The sequence below is a fragment of the Dermacentor silvarum genome, chromosome 7, assembly GCF_013339745.2.
Source record: "Dermacentor silvarum isolate Dsil-2018 chromosome 7, BIME_Dsil_1.4, whole genome shotgun sequence".
Taxonomy (NCBI): domain Eukaryota; kingdom Metazoa; phylum Arthropoda; class Arachnida; order Ixodida; family Ixodidae; genus Dermacentor; species Dermacentor silvarum.
Window position 1 is genome coordinate 154,273,498 of NC_051160.1, and position 19,653 is coordinate 154,293,150.

A 19,653-nucleotide genomic window follows, 5' to 3' on the forward strand; every position below is an offset into this window, starting at 1 on the left:
ACCGCCTCATGCATAATGTTTTTCGACGGTGGCATTGCGTTCTGTCGTGATATTGATCCATTGCAAAACACATTACTGTCGACAATCACCGTGAAATGGGTTCCCTCGATTTTTTAAAATATTGAATTCAATTCGAAACCTCTGACAGAAAACCTGTAATAGAGTCTTCTAGCAACCAATTCAGTTGTTTTCAGAGTAATTTTTGCTGTGTAACTTCTTCCCGCTTGCCTCATAGCCAGCGAAATACGAAAAATTCCGCTTGATAACGCCCCGCGCGCCTCAGCACCAGTGACGCACAAGCCATTTTAAGGATTATTTGAATTAGTGCCGAAAACGACGGCAACACATCAAGGAAAAACAGAGGACAGCGCTCATTCTCTGCTCTTCGTTTTTTCGTTGCCGTCGTATTCCGTGCTCACTGAAAAATGCATGAATTCCATCTCATACAGCTTTGCACCGTAATGCGATTCATTTTAAGGCACACCGCTTATTGCGTTTTACAGTGGTAAACTGTCGGTGATATTGCACAATGTAGCCGTTTTGCCCAGGATACTGAATTTGCGAAATGCTATTAGGACAGAAAATGGACCCATGCGATGCCTTCAAAAATCACAAGTTGTTTCTCTGAAAGTGTTTCGCTTACACTTTTGCTGGGGCATAAAATTCCGCAGTTCGCTGATATGTCGTGCTGTTTTTATCAATAAAGCTTGACTGAAAGCACAAAGCTAACAATGGGGTCCAGGTTCTTGACGTCCTGAAAAGTATCACGCTGCCACTGTGCTGCAACATCTGAAATTACAACATAAAAAGTCGTTGTATATTAAAATACGAAACATAATGTACATCCTTTAGCATGCAATATAGAGACTGACAGCCAGTTCGTTTATATTTATCCTGCACACACCTCCACGAGTTTACAAATGCGCAGGACACAACACCCGCTATTATTGCGAACAATTAGTAAAATGCACCCTTAGAGGTTGCAGGAAGACTTCCTAAAACTACGTCATCACAAAACGAGGAATCTCTCCCTAGAATGCACAATCACATGGGGGAAAACAGAATGAACATTTCGTTCGTCGCCCTTGACTCTTGTATGTTATTGCAAATAATTATATAGGAAGCGTAATTGAAATCGCGCAAGGTGATTTTAGGTTTTTTTGGTTGATCACACATCAGATATCCGCTTACATATATTGGCAAAATATTGCTGCAGTCTTTAACTTGACCGAATAACCTCTATAAAAGCGACAGAGTAGGAGAATATATGCAGTTGGTTAATACAAAAAAATGTCGCAGTTTCGCCCGAAAAGCGAAGCATCAATTCCGATAGCAAATTAGTAGAGAGCTATTCGGAGTAGGGATAATAGTTTTATCGGCTGCATGAATTTGGACACATTCGCTTACTAACTGAATTAACAAGCGTGGTGTCAGCGCGCACAAGCAAACATGAATATATCACACTCAATGACCACAGACAACGACTGTCAAAACGCTGGCAGCAAGCGCAGCCGCCACAGCGAGCGAAGGTTCGTGCGGTCTATCGCTTCAACGGTAACTGAGCGGCGAATGCACGGCGCATACAAAGGTCAGAGCCGTGTGCAGATCGCTCTTTAGAGACGGTGCGGGTGACCGCCACAACCGGGCAAAGTACAAGCGCAGTTGTTGGCAGAGTAGAAGCTGCCCCCCCCCTCCCTCCCGCACTGCCTTCCCGCTTTCTTGCTTTCTCGTGGGAGATTGAGTGGCCAGTTTCCCTTGCGCGTGGTTGCAAGATACGCATTTGATGCCGCAGCACAGCGTCGCGCCGCCTCCCTCCCTCCCATACCCCCACGGCCTTTCGCGTGATGAACGTGGCGTTTGCTTTCCGCCATGCGTTCGCTCTCCGTGATAGCGCGCGTCCCCCGCGCGCTTTCACTCGCGCATACGGCGCGCGGCGGCGATTTTACCCTCCTTGGAGTTTATACGGAACATGACGGCATCCGTCGGCGGAAATCCGGTTTAAGTGTCCATATAATTGCTATTGCAATAAACTTTTAAATGCAACAACATTTCTTGGTTTTGTGAGTAGTGTTATGTCAAAAGGACACTTAGGAGATTTAAAATTGCCGAGCTGTAATGTTTATCTAGTAAGGATTTATTGAGGCCAAGTCACGTCACAACCTGATCGTTTGGGAGTCCTCATTAGTCTGCGTACCAAGCTCAAACCTCCAGCAACAAAATCCAAAGCTCCGTCCACCTTCACGCTCTAGAGGGGCCGCTACCACGCAACTGGCGCGGACCTGGCATGGAGGCACGTGCTCATCGAGGCAATGATTGAAAACAGGGCGCTGCTCCTCAGCTGCTCCTGCTTTCGTACTACAAATATGCCTTGACCAAAGAAGGTGGTCGTTGCTTCTACGTTCTCCGCCAGAAGCAAATGTGCTTTCGCAACTGAAAAGTATCCCATAAAGAATTTTTGGTGCTGCAAATAAAAATAGGCAAATACAGTACAAAATAGAAAAATAGACAGAGACTAAAATTATCCTAAAACATTCGCACTCTAACATCAAAAATGGTGCATGTACGTGGTGCTCGTAAAAAAATTGGCATTGGCTTATTTGTCTAGCCTTCAATGATCAGCGATGTAGGGATTACCTCCCGAGCTCAAGTTTGAGGCAAGGTGTGAAATATTACGCATCAGGAGCTTGAAAAGCGCAGCTGCCACAAGCGGTAGAACTGCATGAAACACGAATGGTTATGAGATCAATGATGAATACAATGACAGAAAACTTGGACATAAATTTACCTCAGGTATGGCGACAGCTAAGTACGCTGCATGAAGCCAGAAAGGCAACACCAATTATTGTGATGTTCAAGTTAGCACACAATGTGAATAGCCATTGCATGCGTAACGCTCTACTCAAGAAATATGCCCGCAACATAGAGCATTAGCGGACTTCTGGGAAAAAAAGTTTAGGCAAAGATATTGTTGGTGTCCGTTCAAGTACGCGAAGTTTTCTTGGTTTTAGAAATGGGTGCATTGAAACAGCACACATCATCTCTACAATGTGCAGTATTTTTATTTACAGAATGATAAAGACTTTCCCATGATTAGGGGTTATAATTTTTTCTTTCATCTTGTGTCACTGTTGAGAGCATCTGTTGAGGTGGCTTTATTCACAACAGGCAGAAATAACTCTGGCAGTCTGTTTTATATACGTGTCATCACGTCAAATGCCTCATTTAGATTCCTTAGCTGTTCAAGGCACCTTTTTCGAGGTTATTTGCGATATGCAACTGCCGTTCCTGCTGCCGATGTACCCCAAGCTCACCATATACGCACGTTTCCATAGCTTGCTAGTATGCGCATGCGTCATAAATAGCATGATTGAACTAAGAACATATGCAGCGCACAACCTTTACTCAAACGCCACAGTCGACCTAGTCTGATTAAGTATTAATGAGAGCTGTGAGTACGAAAAGGGTGCAGAATATGTGGTTCAAATTAGGCAGAATATAAGCCAATACAGGAATGCACATCCTGTGGCATAATTTTCATGAACAATAGAGAAAACCAAAAGCATGGTTGTCAGAGATGTGGGAGCGGGCGTTTTACCGTTAGGATATAAATATGGGCATGTTGGTCCTCCCTACCTAGGTAAAAGGCGAGAAAACGACGAAACACATATAAGCCAAATCACACAGATTGTTTTATCTGGATAACTTTTAACGTTATTGTGCACCCGCGCTGTCGATAGCGCTTAGGGTATCTCCAAAGTGCTGCAAGAGACTAAGAAAGTTTCGCTTTAAAATGCAAGTGGTCATTGTCAATGCAAAATCACTGAACAGCTGCCCACATCGCATCTGAGTACCGGTAAACACATGCTGTTGGACAGAAGCATGCAGCAACAGCGCACGAATAGATCAACTATAACTGTGTTGCCTGAATGAAATCGAATGGCAAAGTTCTGACATTGATACCAACCCGGACAGCGGTAATTTTCGCATGGCCGATTGCGCAGAGTGCTTACTGATTGCGCAGAGTGCTTGCATGTGGGTGGGCCTATAGTGCCATGAAACACTTCTGTCCGCAAGGCACATGCAACACTAATTAATTTTGATGCAATAATCACTACGAGGCAACGCAAACTTTTCTTTCGAGGCTAGTGTAATTTCAGAATGAAACTTTCTACCCAAGCGATATCACGCATACCCGTCAAAACAGGCAGAATTTTCAAATTTGTGCAAGCTTCATTTCTGCTTCACGTGCGTTGGTTGTGTCAGTTTTGTGGGTGCCATATTGCTCCCCACAGAATGTGCAAATGTCAATATAATAAATTATGTTTGACTTTTCTTGTATTTATCTAACATATGGCGCTTTTTTAATTAACTGCGACAGTCAACAAGTAGTTTCCTCAAGGCGAGTACGGAATTCTCACTTGGTGTCATATGAAATAGTATTTGCAGATCTACTGTTTATTTTACTTCCCGATTGTAGCACTTCTTTCTATTTCGATCAGTTGCAATAAAACGGACATTTTATACTTGCCAATGGCAACTGGTCCTTCATACAATAATAAAAGAAAAAAGCGCTAACCATTCTTGGGTCCTGGTACGTAAAGACTTCATTAGCTTCGGAGTATTCTCTGTCATAGCTGGCTGACATTGCCGCTGTTAGGAAGCAGAAGCACAATACTGAAAAACAAAAGGTTTATTTGGGATACATTTTGAGTGCTTGAAACAAAAATAGCTCGTATTTATTCCGGAGGTCAGGTTCACAGAAATATAGCAAATAAATCAAATGATTCGTTCATCATAAATGAAATGCTAGTACATTCCGTTAAATACGGATGAACACTACTGCTGTGTGGAGCGCTCAATGGACGGCATCACCTATGCGTGAGTAGAGCCTGCCAGCAGCGGCAGGTGGCGTGCATTTAAAACGAGAGGTGGTGTGCAGGCAGTGTGCATGGAAAATTTCACTCTCACGAGTGAAGCCGACGAGAGCGGACGTGTCGAGTTGAGGTGCCGTCTAAGCGCAGCAGGAGCAGCGTGCCGAAAACATAAGTTTTCTTATTTTATATTTCGCTCTTGGTTTTTTTAGGAGTGTTCGCTTAGCCAAGCAATCTTTCTAAATATTTTTATGCTTTTCAGTTTCTTGGTCTTTTCGCTTAGATAAAAGTAGGTAACGAATAATTGTTTTTCTGTTGTTTTTTATGTCACATATATGCCTTGTTAGTACAAGATGACGGTTGGTACTAAGGGGAACCCACGCGTGCGTTGTTCTGAGTGCGAGCGTTCTTACGCTTTGGCAGAAACGCGGTTTAGGTCAGCAAGCGAAGCGAACGGTGCAGATTTTATCTGTAGGATGTTTGTGCTAGGGTCACGGCAAGACCTCCAGAGCAGGAGAAGGATAAGCAAGCTAAGCGGGTTGGAATGCTAGAAAAGGAACTTAAAGCGAGCACAAGCAGAGGAAGGAGGTAGAAGAAAAGCTAGCTAACGCAGAAATGCAGCTGAGGGCCACCATTCCGCAAAGCAATGGTGAACGCATCGAGGCGAGCACCGCGAACGGAGCTGGCTTCGATGCGAGTGCAGCTAATACAGCCGAACCCGCCAAGCCGGGAAGCAGTGGTGGAAACGTCAATGATGGCCACGAAGGGCATACCACTGACACGGCCGCCGGAGAAAACAACAAAGCCAAGGGCAAGGATAAGAAAGAGGGAGAGGCCATTGTGACCTCGGGGGCAGCTTTCGGCGGTGAGGGGGAAGAAAATCGTCGAGTTGTCTTTGTTGGGGATTCCAACATGCGTAAAGTAGAACCGGCGATAACAGAGAGGGTTGGTGCAGGCGAATGAGTCCAGGTTCGCGCGCTTCCGGGAGAGCCGATTAGAGAGGTGATAGCGAAGGCCAAGGAACGCATGTGGATGATGATGATGATGATTTATTTGCATCCCCTTTGAAACGGGGCTGCGACAAATAGTCACCTATCCTGCTTGATTTAATCTGGTATACTATACATGTTCTTTATCTAGCATTATTATTTTATCCAGCATTATTATTACCTGTCATTATTATTTTTATTTTTCAAAAATTTACCTTGCGCCGCTGCCTATGATTTTAAGAGATCAGGTCGTATCCATCTTTTCCCTGCTTTTTTTCCCACCAGTACTCCAATCGTCTCTTGCTGATCTCTACGGCTGATCTGTTATTGTTGCCTTCCACTTTGAAACCAAGCGCTTCTGGGAATTGCACGTTACCTACGGTTCTCGCTGGGTGGATCCCGAAGCATTCCATCAGGATGTGCTGTGTGGTTTCTGGATCTTTACTGCAGCATGCACATGTCTCATCTAGTTCCGAATATTTGTTCCGATATGTTTTCGTCCTTAGGCAACCGGCTCGAGCCTCAAATAGCAAGGCACTGCCCTTTGTGTTATCGTACAAATTTTCCCTTCTAATTTCTTTCTTCTCATTCTTGTAAATCTCCATTGTCCTTTTTGTTTCCATTCTTTGCATCCAATTCACGGTCTCTATTTCTCTCACTTTCATTATGATGACTCCTGGTTGTCTATTTGCAGTTTCGATTATCCTGTACTTGGTTGCCAACTTCCTTGACCTCTTCCTCCATTCTGTGTCCACGCTTTTCATTTAGAGATATTTGTGTCCTTTAGCCGCCCATTTATTTTCATCCATGTTCCTGAGCCTTTCTTCAAAACTAATTTTGCTCTGTGCTTCTCTCACTTCAAAAGAGGCCCAACCCATGTCACCCTGCACTGCCTCATTTGTGGTATTACCGTGGGCTCCCAAAGCCAACCGGCCTACTGATCTTTGGTTAACTTCCAAAGCCGCCAATATATCCGATTTGAAGCATATAATGGCATTTGCGAATGTTAGCGCTGGCACCATTACTCCTTTCCAGATTCCACGCACCACCTCATACTTATTGTGGCCCCACACAATGGACACAATGGAGGAGAGACACCTAGTGGTGATAATGGGCGTAGTGATTCACGTACTGCACGGACGAGGGCCAGGGATCACAAACAAATAGCCAAAGGGGTGTGCGGAAGTCAAAAGGGACCTGCGGAATCTTTCAAACGAAGTACAGATCGCGGTGTGCACGGTGCCAGAGGTTGAAAGGCCGGGTTATGATGTTGAAAGGGCAGTTCTTGCAGTAAACAGAGAAATCGGGACTCTAGCTAAAACAATGAATTTTACGGTCATTGGCATCAACCGAGAAGTGCACCGAGCAGGCCGCGAAGGCGCTTCTGCGCACGACGGGATACATTTTAGTGAAAGTGTAGCAACACTGGTCTGACGTCGATTCGCGGCGCGAGCTGTAGCTTTTCTTTAGGCGGGCACCAGGAAATCAGGAAGCAGGATTATGTACTGAACGCAGCGAAACACCAGTAAAGGGCAGAATTAGATGACCAGGAGTCAGGAAAAGACGCAGGATGGATAAGAATAGAGAAGGTAAAATTTGCTACATTAACATGCAGGGTGGTCGCAAGCAGGAAAAATGGCCGGAAATTCAAATGCAGCTGAATGATGAAGGGATTGGCGTGTACGCCTTGACCGAAACGCATCAAGGAGATTTGGAACAGCTCCCTGTTATCGACAGTTTTGTATGGGAAGGGTGCAACAGAATGACCGGGTCAAGGAAAAGCGGAGGCGTAGGCATACTAATTAGGCGAGGTCTGCAGTGGCGAAGGGTAAACGATACATGTAAAGAGCATTTATGGATTAGCGGCACATGGGAATGTAAAAAGACGTGGCTAGGAGTAGCTTACCTATGGACAGGTAGTGATAGCAGAGAAAAAAATAAGGATTTGGTTGATTGCATTAGAAGCGATATTAATGAGTTAAGTAAATTGGGTTAGGTGATATTAGTGGGAGATATGAACGCACACATGGACGATTTAGACGGATATACTGATTACAATGGCTCTCTAGTGCTGGATCTGTGTGATGAACGGAACCTTTTAGTAGTTAACAGGGATAATAAGTGTCATAGACAGGAAACGTGGTAATGCGGAAACAGGCAGTCATGCGGAGACTACGCCTTAGTCTCAGAAATGGTCTACGAACAACTAGACCAAATGATAATAGACGAAAATGGAAAAAAATTGCCCGGGAAGCGATCATAGACGTTTAGCTATAAATTTTTAGCGAGATACCAACGCAGAACATGAACCGATAGCCTCAGAGTTTTTAAAAATGAATGACGAGCAAAACTAAGAGATCGCAAACAACATAGAGAAGAAAATTGAGGCGTTTCCTACGGCAGTCTGGGAATATAAAGAACTGGTGGACGGTATGCAGCATGAAATAAGGCAAACACGTCAAAACAATTGTTGGATTGGAAAGAGGAAACCACGTAGGTGGTAAAACAAGGAAATAAAACAAGCTATAGAAGAGCATAAAGAGAAATCTAGGGCATATCGAGAAGCCGCAAGTAGGGATTACAAGAAGAGGTGCTCCTTAGATGGAATACATACCGAAAAAAAAAAGAAAAACCCGCCGGGGTGGCTCAGTCAGCTAAGGCGCTGCGCTGCTGAGCACGAGATCGCGGGATCGAATCCCGGCCGCGGCGGCCGCATTTCGATGGGGGCGAAATGCGAAAACGCCCGTGTGCTTGCGTTGTAGTGCACGTTAAAGAACTGCAGGTGGTCAAAATTAATCCGGAGCCCTCCACTACGGCGTGCCTCATAATCAGAACTGGTTTTGGCACGTAAAACCCCAGAAAGAAGAACCGAAAAAAGAAAAGGGTGGCGAATGAGCTCGTGCAAAAAAAAAAATTAAATGCGCAAGTGTACGTTGGGTGCATAATAAGATAAAGGTGCCCATTATTTATCTTTCACACGGGACCGTTTTTCAAACGTAACCGCTGTTACACTTCACTTTTATCACATCGGCGCAAGACGTGCCTTATGTATCGGAACATTCTTGAATGTTGGCGCCCATTCTGTAGTAAGGAATGCTGCTGAACTTGACCGCGTGCGCGAAGACAGTGGTGGTGCATACTCTCTAACGTAGGCGAGCACTACCGATTAGCCCGGAGTGCACGATAAGTAAACGCAAATACATGACACATTTGATTTGTAGATAATATTCCGACGACTGAAGACTCTGCTCGCCGACAGCGTTTAGCTTTGAGTGCTAGTTATTTTTCTGTCCATAAGAACGCCAAATAAAGAGTTAGATTCGTAACTTGCAGTTTTCGTATTGTCTGATTCTTCAAAGACACAACAATCCAACTATAGCAACTCACACTGCGACAGCGCTGTGCAGGACCAGTATTATTATCTGAGTCAGGATCAGCAGTTTGGCTGAGAACTAAACTTCTGACTGCTACACACTGCGAACGCGCTTCCGATTCATAAAGTCCAATGCACAATTCTTTATTTTTCAAGCGAAGCTTGTATACGCTAACCTGCGCCTGCGATGTAGCGTTAAAAATCAGCTGCTTTCTGATCTGCACAGGTGGCTCGTGCTCAGCACGCGCTCATGCCACTGCTGCCGCATTCGTTGTCTGCTTCTATTGCACGCGCATTGCCGCTAATCATTCCAGCGTAGAATTTAACTTCTCTTCTGTCGTTGTAATGGGGAAGCCGCGTTTGCGGGGGTATGAGTCATTGCTTAAGAGGGATTGAGCCATTCATTGTCTTACGTAACGGACATTTTTAACTTTGAAGAAATTTCATGGAAATCCATGCAGAACGGACGCGCTCGGCAAAGGGTTCGTGATAGACGTGCCGATTCTGCCGTGAGGGCTTCCGAAGCCCAGGGGAAACGTCAGCGAAGAGCTGCGGACTTCGAGTGTAGGGAGCGCGATATTGAGGTCACACGTTAGCGTCGTCTAGTCCTCCAGGAAACCAACAACGGTGGTGTACGCCTCCGCAACGCTAGCGCCAACTTGGCCGATGCGACGGCTAGGTTTAAACTCGAGTTCCTCAACCGGAACTTCGGAGCCAGTTACAGTGCATTTGACCGGTTGTGGTTCAAGCACAACGTGGTACTCGTCTGTGCAATTCGTTCGGAGGAACCCCGAAGAAACGCACGACAAGCTTCGCTTGCCCCGCATTGCCTCGACAGGTGAGGTGCTACTACTTTTTTTGTACGGAACTCTCAAAAGGGACGTTCGTTTTTTTTTTAATTTTGGAAAGGGACGTCTGATTTTGAATTCAAAATGAGGAATGGAGCCGACCATAATAGATATAGCTAAAAACAAGATAATGAACAGTGGTGAGCACTGTTAGGGTGAACGCCTCTTTAGTATTCACGAGCTTATAGCAGTTGGTGTTTAGCACAAAATAAAGAAAACTATTGTTTCTTTTATCGGCATCATCATTAGGCGGCGTGTTCGGCATATTTCCCCACTGAAGTAGACGGTACATTGAAGTTACGCCAACTTGAATACTAATGAGGTGTTCACCCTAAGAGTGCTCGCCACTGCACGCTACAGTTCCCGCAAAACGCGCTTTTGGGGAAAGGGTGTAATTCCACAATATCCTTTTATAGGTGTGTGTGTGTTCAAGAAAACGCCTCTTTCTGCGGCTTAAGGGGTTGAAATACAGACACAAGTAAACAGCATTAAGGCTGCAACTTATTTTAGTTGCAAACAAACCTAAATGGGTTTGGAAAAACCTCCAATAGTGGCTGCAACAATAAAATGTCTTTTTTTATCTGGCGTGCTGGAGTCATTAATAACGGATACACATGAGCAGTGTCGTTCGCTTCGTCGACCACCGATTGCGCTCGTCACGATTTTTCACACTTTATTGTTGCTCTAGTGTCCGGCTGAATTTCGCATACTAATAGTTGGATTTACTGTGTCTCTGAATTCCCGTGCGAATTTATGTCTTTGTATATGGGGTCATTATATGTTCTTAATAACAAATGACGGTTTGTACAAAACAAGGTTGAACAACAACAAAAAAAAAACGACGCAATGCTGACGCGAACAGAGGAACGCATACAACAGGACGGACACCGTTGTGCGTTCCTCCAACCACATCTGTTTAGGGCCATTAATTTTCTTCTTGCATGACGCATCAACAAACAAAACTCAAATTCTACTTGTAAAAAACTAATCTTATATTGCGCTTTTTCGGGAAGGCAGAGTGTCTTCCAGTAATCGCTAGTCAAACACTTTATCTACTGCAAATATAAGTGCCAATTTAGATGAAAAAAGGTCATTTATAATGCATATAAAAGCATCTTACTCTGTCTAATGCAGGCTGTCACCATGTTTCCTTCTCGGCTTGAATGTGCACTTGCTGTAGAACTACCAGCATCAAAACCTTCACGAAGATTCTTCAAAATCTTCACGCTAGACTAGCGGCATGTCTGTGAAATACAACATATGTACATAACTCGCAGAGTTTGACATATGATGCAAAATTGAGCACTTCGAATAGATAAGAATGGGGCGTGGTTGTATTGCACTGAAAAAGAAACATTCCTTTGTCGTTATACAAAAAAAATTCAATTTTTAAATATCAAACATGGTACCAATTTATAAAGGTGTGAAATACTAAATAGCTAATAACGTTGATCACATTGAAAGTATAATTGGGAACTCAGAAAACGAGGAAATCATGCAATTCTTCCTTGAAATCCTCAGCAGCAAACGAAAGCCTGTGACAAAACAATTTCCAACACTTCCAGTGTCATCACAATAGATTAATTCATCAAAAACAGGTGCCTTATTTTCCAGAGCAGTGACATTATGCTGACCTTCTTTGAGGTGTTCATGTGCAAGGCCAGTTGTTGACTAACTTCTCTGCATTCTACCGCGGATATTATAAAGATGCAGTGCCCTTGTAGCCGCTGTTCTCCACGTGAGCACATTGTATGGTCGTTACACATTCAACTTTTAATGTTTACCTATGCGCCGCTCAGCTTTTCGCCTTCATATCTCGCGCACCATAATGTGATTTTGCGTACGGCCATCTCTTCTATGCGTACAATTTCTCAGAATTTGTCTGTGCGCTAGCACTTCATATTTATTTCATCTGCTGTGTGATATTTCAGCGCTGCCTTGTATCTTTTTCTTTCCGGTGTTCTATGTTACCAAGCGCACATTGAAATTTGGAAAATTAAGTTCTTATTTTAGTTATGTTTTGTTAGCAGATTGACCAATCTAATATTCACGCCTTGGGAAGCAAAAAACAAATAGATGGAAAAACAGGGATGTTCGGTGGTGCGATTACCAGCTGGCTGCCTTGTGCTGGAGAAAGGGTAAATTAATAAAAGGTGATATAACAAATAAAATTGAAGACCCCATAAATGCACACAATGACACGAGGCAACGCGCTACAACTCTACATGTGGCTCGATCTATTTACAAGTACTAAATAATCTGAAGAGAGCATTTAAATCATGGAGTATCGAAACTCGTGTTCACCAGCCTCCTAGGATTTTCACTCCATCAAGTAGCGGTGGCCCAGTATTACGAGCGTGGTTGCAAACGCTTATTTTGCCACACTGTAACGCCAATAGTCACAGAGCAGATGATTAATCGTCACCTCACAGACGCAATTGTCGCAAGCAGGACTGTCGCCCACCCCAAAGCGGAAACAATACGCATTCACGAAGGCAACACCAAGCCAGTGGCGGTACATAAGCGTTTCTTCCGCTGATGGCACTGCTGGTGGAAATCGGAGTTACAGACGTGGATAGAATCGTTGGAGACGTGCGATGGTAAATTCACTTGGGTTCAACCATTTCAGTTGAACTGCGCGCCAGTGAGCGAAGCCTTGTGGCTGCATCTGTTCTAGAGCGTCGTATTGCTATACTGTGGGGTGCGCCATGGTTTCATCGCGCACAGCCATCCAAATTGTATTACCATAAATCCCGCAGTGACCAGTATCTAATCAAAACTGATGTTGTGTCCCTTGTCGATATAGCGTGATGGTGAAGGTGCCTGGTGTGTACGAAAATGTGCACGTTAGGTTCGCGATTGAACAGAGACCGCAGACACTGGAGGGCGGCCTTCCATTTACAAAAAATGGACCATGAATGCGATTATTGGTGACCAATAAACTACAGAGCACCCCTCAGACATTATTCATCACACAGTCTGGTTCCCAGCTCACATGGGACCTGACGTATTAGCGGTCACCTGAACCCCAATGACCGTGCGGCTGTCTCGGGTGAGTTCGGGAGAGTTCGTCCACAGTGATCTTCCAGTTACTTTTCCCGAAATCACATCACATTACAGAGGGGGTAGGGAGAGTTTTCACTTCCTCCATCATAATCTCATCACAATCTAGCGCGCTCCGAATTCTCCAGAGGGAGTCCTACCCCTCAGGGGCCCTCTGAACAAGCGCCACCCTGACATTGATCCATTCTGCCTAGATTGTGGCACTCAATTTTGCGCATTAAATCACATGTTCTGGCAGTGCCCTGTGTTACAGCATTTTAACCAAGAAGAAGACTTGACGAAGGCCATCACAGACCCCAGACAAGATGTCCAGCTCCTGGCTGTCCAGAGGGCCCGTGAACGCGCGGAGAGGTATGACCTCTCTGTTACAACATGGGACTAGCCAAAGGTTGGCAGGCACCCTTGATTACCTTTTCAGGACCTCAATAAAGTTGTTTACTATTACTACCACGGAGAGAGAGAGAAACGAGAAGAGAAAGGTAGGGAGGTTAACCAAGGACGTGCCCGGTTGGCTACCCTACGCTTGGGGAGAGGGAAAGGGGAAGAATAGATAAGGAGCGAGAATAAGAAAAAAAACACACATAGAGTCAGTTATTCACACAGTCAGTCGCAGAGGAAGGTCCACTGTCACAAGGGCTCATATAGTCCAGTCTCCTTCAGGAACTGAAGAAGAGCTTTTGTGGCCTTTCGCATGCAGGAATGCGTAAGCCATGGTCCCAGAATCTTTTCCTCTGACAGCACTCTGCTATCTAACAGGCTGAGTTGAGTTTGAAGAATCCATCGTTGAGTGTCAAAAGCTGGTAAATGACACAGAAGGTGCTCTAGCGTCTCATCGCAGCCACACAAACTGCATGCCGCACTGTTAGCCATTCCTATTAGGAATGAATAGGAACTAGCACGGATGTCAGCAAGCTCTACAGGCGTCGATTATGCAAGTGAGACGACTTCTGTTGAAATATGGTAGTGTCGCGTTCAAGGGACGGGAATAAGTAGGCCGTGGAAAGACAAACTAGTCATAAAAATAACTATTCATACGGCCGAATCGGTGCCATAAAACGTCGTGCGCTCAGTCTGAACGATACTTACTAGCACTTGCATCGATCGTTCAAATCTAATCAGCGGCTCAAGCACGTTGGTTATTTATACACGATTCGTAGAAGATTGTAGAGTTATCGATGGCGCTCACGTGCTTTTCTGAATGTACAAAGCTATTGCACTCCCGTGTGTAATCTGATGACACAAGGTTCGGCGATGACATAGGCAACAGAGAGAATCGTCTACAACAATCTAGAATGCTCCGACCCACGCATTCGTGTCTTGCGCAGGGCGATAACTTTTAACGTTCCTCAACGGTCATCGTAAAAAAACAAACAAGGACGTGTGTCAGTTCCCCCCTCTTTAAAAACAACGTCCCGGTGCTCAAAACAAAAAGAAATAACTAAAAACAAAAGCAACATATTAAATAAAAATATCAAAGCGACAAAAAATTGCGGCAGAACCCATTTTGGGATGACTATCGACTTTAATGCATATAATTAATTCATTATAACGACACAAGCTATTGGCACCATCGAATCAATTTAAGTTTAAGGCGTGTACTGCAGCGGGTATCCTGGGCCGCGCTTCCCAAAGAACACTCGGTGCCATTTGTTACCGTCGACGCTTATCCTGATCGTGACCTCTGAAATGCATGGCGCACCGATCCTTGGGACGCTGAAAAACGCGTGATGCGACAAGCGGGCTCCTCTCTCGCGCTTCTTTCTGATCAGGCTGCGCCATCTAGTGATGCTGCGGTGAAGTTCACGCGTGGAGATCCGTTGCGCGCCGGTGCCTGGAAATGGCGAGAATATTATCCTCGCTTATCGCACACTCAGTGGCACATATTCAATGACCCCGATTATCGCGATGTTCATTCGTACCCAGCGCATTTCTGACGCCGCTCGGTAAAGCGTTACCGTGAAAGGCGTTCATTGAACAGCGGCACATAGCCAGCGCAGTTGATGGTGCACCCTCCAAATGCAATACGAATATAAGAAACAGATACCTTAAACGTATTGCTCGCAATGCACTGCATGCGTGCTGCAGAGACCAATTCTTGAAATTCGGCCATCTTGTTATTGTATTTTGTTACTCTGCCATTGTAAAATAACCTGAATAGAATATGCAGAAGAAAGAGAGTGAATAACTGTTTGCCAATGCGCAAATAAATGAAATAAATAAATTGAAATGTGTGAGCCTGTAAGCTTACCCGCAGCATTTCTTTAGAAGGACGCAGTTTTTACCGTCATCAGTGTAAGCGTTTCTTTGACATTTCAGCAGCATTGGGTAATTCGTGTTGCATGAGGTAAACCACAAAACCTAATTGCGCGACTCGTCAGTACTCGGATGATGTAGTAAGAGCTTCTTTTAGTTTTTCAATTGGTTATTGGTTCTCTTATAAATGCGCAGCATTTTTTGTGACCATTTGCCACATTCAGAGCATGTATCTGTCTATCCATCTATCTATCTTTCTTTCAGTCTATATATCTGTCTAGCCGCCTACGTCTTGATGCTCTTATGGTCGTTTCGTTAAATTCGTATGTACAAAAATTGGCATACTTTGACAAGAAATATGCGGAGTACAACAAACCTCTCTATATGGCTTTGATAGATCAGGAAAATGCATTTGATTCAGTAGAGATACCAGCAGTCATAGAGACATTGCGTAATTAAGGAGCACAGGAGGCTTACGTGAATATCTTGGCATGATATTCTCTACATGAAAAGTAGAAAGTTAGCAATCAAAAAAGGGATTAGGAGAGAAGACACAATCTCTCCCATGCTGTTCACTGCTTGCTTAGAAGTATTCAAGCTGTTAGACTGGGAAGGCTTAGGAGTGAGGATCAACGGCGAATATTTCAGCAACTTTCGGTTTGCAGATGACATTGTCCTATTCAGCAACAATGGGGACAAATTACAACAAATGATTCAGGACCTTAACCGAGAAAGAGTAGGAGTGGGGTTGAAGATTATTATGCCGAAGACAAAGATGTTCAATAGCCTGCAAGGGAACAAGAATTCAGGATCACCAGTCTGTAAAGGAGTAAGTTTATCTAGGTATCTTACTCACAGGGGACCCAGATCACGAGAAAGAAATTTGCAGAAGAATAAAATTCGTTTGAAGTGCATATGGCAGACATTGCCAAATCCTGACTGGGAGCTTACCACTGTCGTTGAAAATAAACGTGTACAATCATTGCATTCTACCGAGGCTAACATATGGGGCAGAAACTTGGAGCTAAAGAAAGAAGCTCGAGAACAAGTTAAGGACCGCACAAAAAACGATGGAAGGAAAATGTTAGGATTAAAGTTAAGAGACAGGAAGAAAGCGGTTTGGATGAGAGCTAATGGGGATAGCCGATATTCTAATTGACAATAAGAGAACGAAATGGAGGTAGGCAGGCCATGTAATGCGGAGGATGGATAACTGGTGGATCATTAGAGTTACAGAATGGGTACCAAGAGAAGGGAAGCGCAGTTGAAGACGGCAAAAACTAGGTGGGGTGATGAAGTTAGGAAATTTGCAGGCAGAAATTGGAATCAGCTAGCGCAAGACAGGGGTAATTGGAGATCGCAGGGCCTTCGTCCTGCAGCGGACATAAATATAGGCTGATGATGACAAGAGAGTATGACGAACATAAATGATAAGTCGTAACATCAATGTCACGACGTGCGTGTCATGTAGGTCATGAAACAGCCGCCTGTCTTGGTGCTCTCATGATCGTTTCGTTAACTTGGTATGTACCAAAATTGGCATAATATGACAAGAGTGTACGATGAACATAAATGATTGGTCATGACTTAAATGTCATGAAATGCGTGTCATGTAGGCCATTGTCATATGTAAGGGCCGCGAAGTGCCCCGAGAAGAACGGAGCGGCCACCCTAGCTCCGTGAAGAAGGAAGTGGTGAACGGGTGCACGAGCACAGCGGCAGGAGGCGCGATCTGGCATTGTTCGAACCAGGCGGGCAGCAGTACCGGGCTCCTGAGAACCGTGGTGCCGAGCGTGAACGAGGATGTCCGAGGAACCAGGGATCCAGCTGCCAGTGCTCGAGACGCTGGCTGACCCGAGGGCCGCCGGTCCCTCAGCTGCCGCACCTGAGCTGTGTCATGCAGCGTTCCAGTCTGGCACAGATATTGCTGTGCTAGACGCGGTCCTCAAGTGCGACCGCCGCACTTCAGTTGCGAGCGGCGTACGAGCTGGACACCGAGGCTGTGTTGGACGTGCGACTCTAGTACGTCAGTCGCGAGCGACGTACGAGCCGGACACCGATGCCGTGCTGGACAAGGCGTCCCCTGGCTGCTGCCGCAGCTGCTCCTGAACGTGCCGCCCCCGAGAACCGCGCTGGACGGGGCCTGAACGTGTCGTCTTCGCAGCCGGCTTGAGCACGGGTGAGCCCACAGTGCCGTGACGACTAAACCGTGAGCCTCGCAACTTGGGACTGTTTCAGCCCGTTGATCAGAAAGCCAAGGTAGTGTACTTATTGGAGCCTTCTTATTGTGTGTTCGGTGTGGTTCATTACAAGGCAGCATAGTTACGGAACGCCAAATTTTACGTCATCCGCTAATGTGCCCTGTCAGTCGCATCTCAATACACAGAGAAACATTTTTATTAAGAGTTCTAGACCACCGACTAATCCTCCAGGAGGATTTGCGGATTATGAGAGCCGCACCAGAGACGCGAATTTCGTTTGGCTTTCAAATGAATGGAAACAGCTTCATTGAAAATCCGGTGAAGTTAAATGACCCGGGCTCAGGTCTCCCTGAGGGGACTTCGAGGCGTTCCCTCATCGCCGCCTCCCGGGCCCACTGGACTGTCAACTGTTGTGTCTTGAAGTTGCAACTACTCAAAACGGTGGCCCACTTCGTCGCAAGAGCCTCCGGGGCTACTGCCATTTTCTCTGCTACAACAGGACACTCCCACAACATGTGCGAGAGCGTCGCTCTAGTTGCCTTACATAACTTGCAAAGAGCACTCGGGTATTGCGCAGGGAAAATGTGCCCCAATAGCACCTGACTAGGGAAGATGTGTGTCTGCAGTTGTCGCCAGACGACATCCTGGCGACGTTTCAGTTTGGGGTGAGGTGGGGGCAATATCCTCCGGCTTGATTGTTAGTGCTTGGTGACTTAGTTGTATCTGGCTAAGCGTTCTCGCGTGTTTCGCACCAGCAGGTCCGAACTCGAAGAGGGGGTCGCTGACTCTGCGTGGCTGGTCAGTTCTCACGCAGAGCGGTGTGCTACCTGATTAAAGTATGGAGCCCCCTCGTCGGTGGGGGTGACTACGTGCGCTGGGAACGACATTATTGCGGTGCTTTCGAAGTGCTGTCCACCAGCTTTCCTTATGGTCTGAAGGGCTTCAGAGGAAATCCGCCCGCGCGCGTAGTTACGAACTGGGGATTGTCAGTCGCTAATAACTACCTCACAGAGGGGGTCTGTAAGCGCAAGCGCAAACTCTTCCTCTGTTTCTGGGTATTCCTTGCTGACGCTATACGCCTGTGTAAGCCTGGAATTAATGTCTATGACTACCGCCGTGAACCGGTGTTCTTGCGTATATTCTGCCGCATCAACAAAGCGCGTAGTCCTCTTCCAGCCAAAGGAGCGTAGCAGTGCCTTGGCATGGACCTGGTGTGGGCCCCAGTTATGTTCGGCGTGCATGTTTGGAGGGATAGGGGCGACGATCAGCGTGTTGCTGATATCGGGTGGAATGGCCTGCTTCTGACATTGTTGGACGTGGTAATTGAAGCCGAGTTTCTGCAGGATGTACCAACTCGTTTCTTTCAGGGACATGCGTTCGAGTTGCGAGGCTATTGCGCATCCACGATTTCCTCAAGCGTGTTGTAAACCCCCTCTGTAGCACACGAGCAGTGCACGTGGACTCCGGTGGGCCAAGAGCGGTCTTGAAAGTCTTGCGTATAAGCGTGTTGACTTTCTCCCTTTCGGTGACATTCCAGTTGTGGAAGGTAGCCACATAATTAATGTGACTGATTGCGAAGGAATGTATGAGGCGCATGACGCTGTCCTCCTTCATGCCCCCCTAAATTGAATTAGGTGGCGCACCGCTCGGCGCGAGAATTCACCCGCTGCGCATACCCAGAGACCCCCCTCTTCGAGTTCGGACTTCCTGGTGGGAAACATCACTGGCTTTAAACGCGACGAAGTCAAGGGCATTCACCGTCACGCTCCGCTCAATCCGATCTGCCGGGGCAATGCCGATGTTGAGGCTGCTGCTGCGTGAACATTGTTCGCACAAAACATTGCCCTTCTTGCTGAGCAGCCGTGCGCATGTACACGACGGTGAACTTCAAACTAAATTGGTGCACGGCCACGACGAAGCGGGTGTGCTGTGTGCACGTTCCACCGCGATCATGATTTGTTTAATTCTTTCTTTGGACGCTGAACAAAACCAACTGTCTTCCTTCCGCCTCATTTCGTCTACGTTCAGAATGGCTTTTCTTGAGCGGTCTGAGAC

General features: G+C 45.8%; 1 protein-coding gene across 4 annotated transcripts in view; it reads right to left on the reverse strand.

Moving 5' to 3' along the window:
• The window catches only part of LOC125947023 (uncharacterized), a 180,633-nt gene that overhangs the window by 62,125 nt on the left and 98,855 nt on the right, over nucleotides 1-19,653 (reverse strand). For all 4 annotated transcript variants that reach the window (XR_007468077.1, XM_049671294.1, XM_049671295.1 and 1 more), the window contains 3 exons: nucleotides 11,202-11,325; nucleotides 4,577-4,674; nucleotides 644-789 (listed from right to left, as the gene is read on the reverse strand). Coding sequence is in view for 3 of the 4 variants with exons in the window: in XM_049671294.1 (XP_049527251.1) it covers nucleotides 644-789; nucleotides 4,577-4,674; nucleotides 11,202-11,226 (269 nt within the window). In the remaining variant the exon portion in view is untranslated. The remainder of the gene's footprint in view (nucleotides 1-643; nucleotides 790-4,576; nucleotides 4,675-11,201; nucleotides 11,326-19,653) is intronic.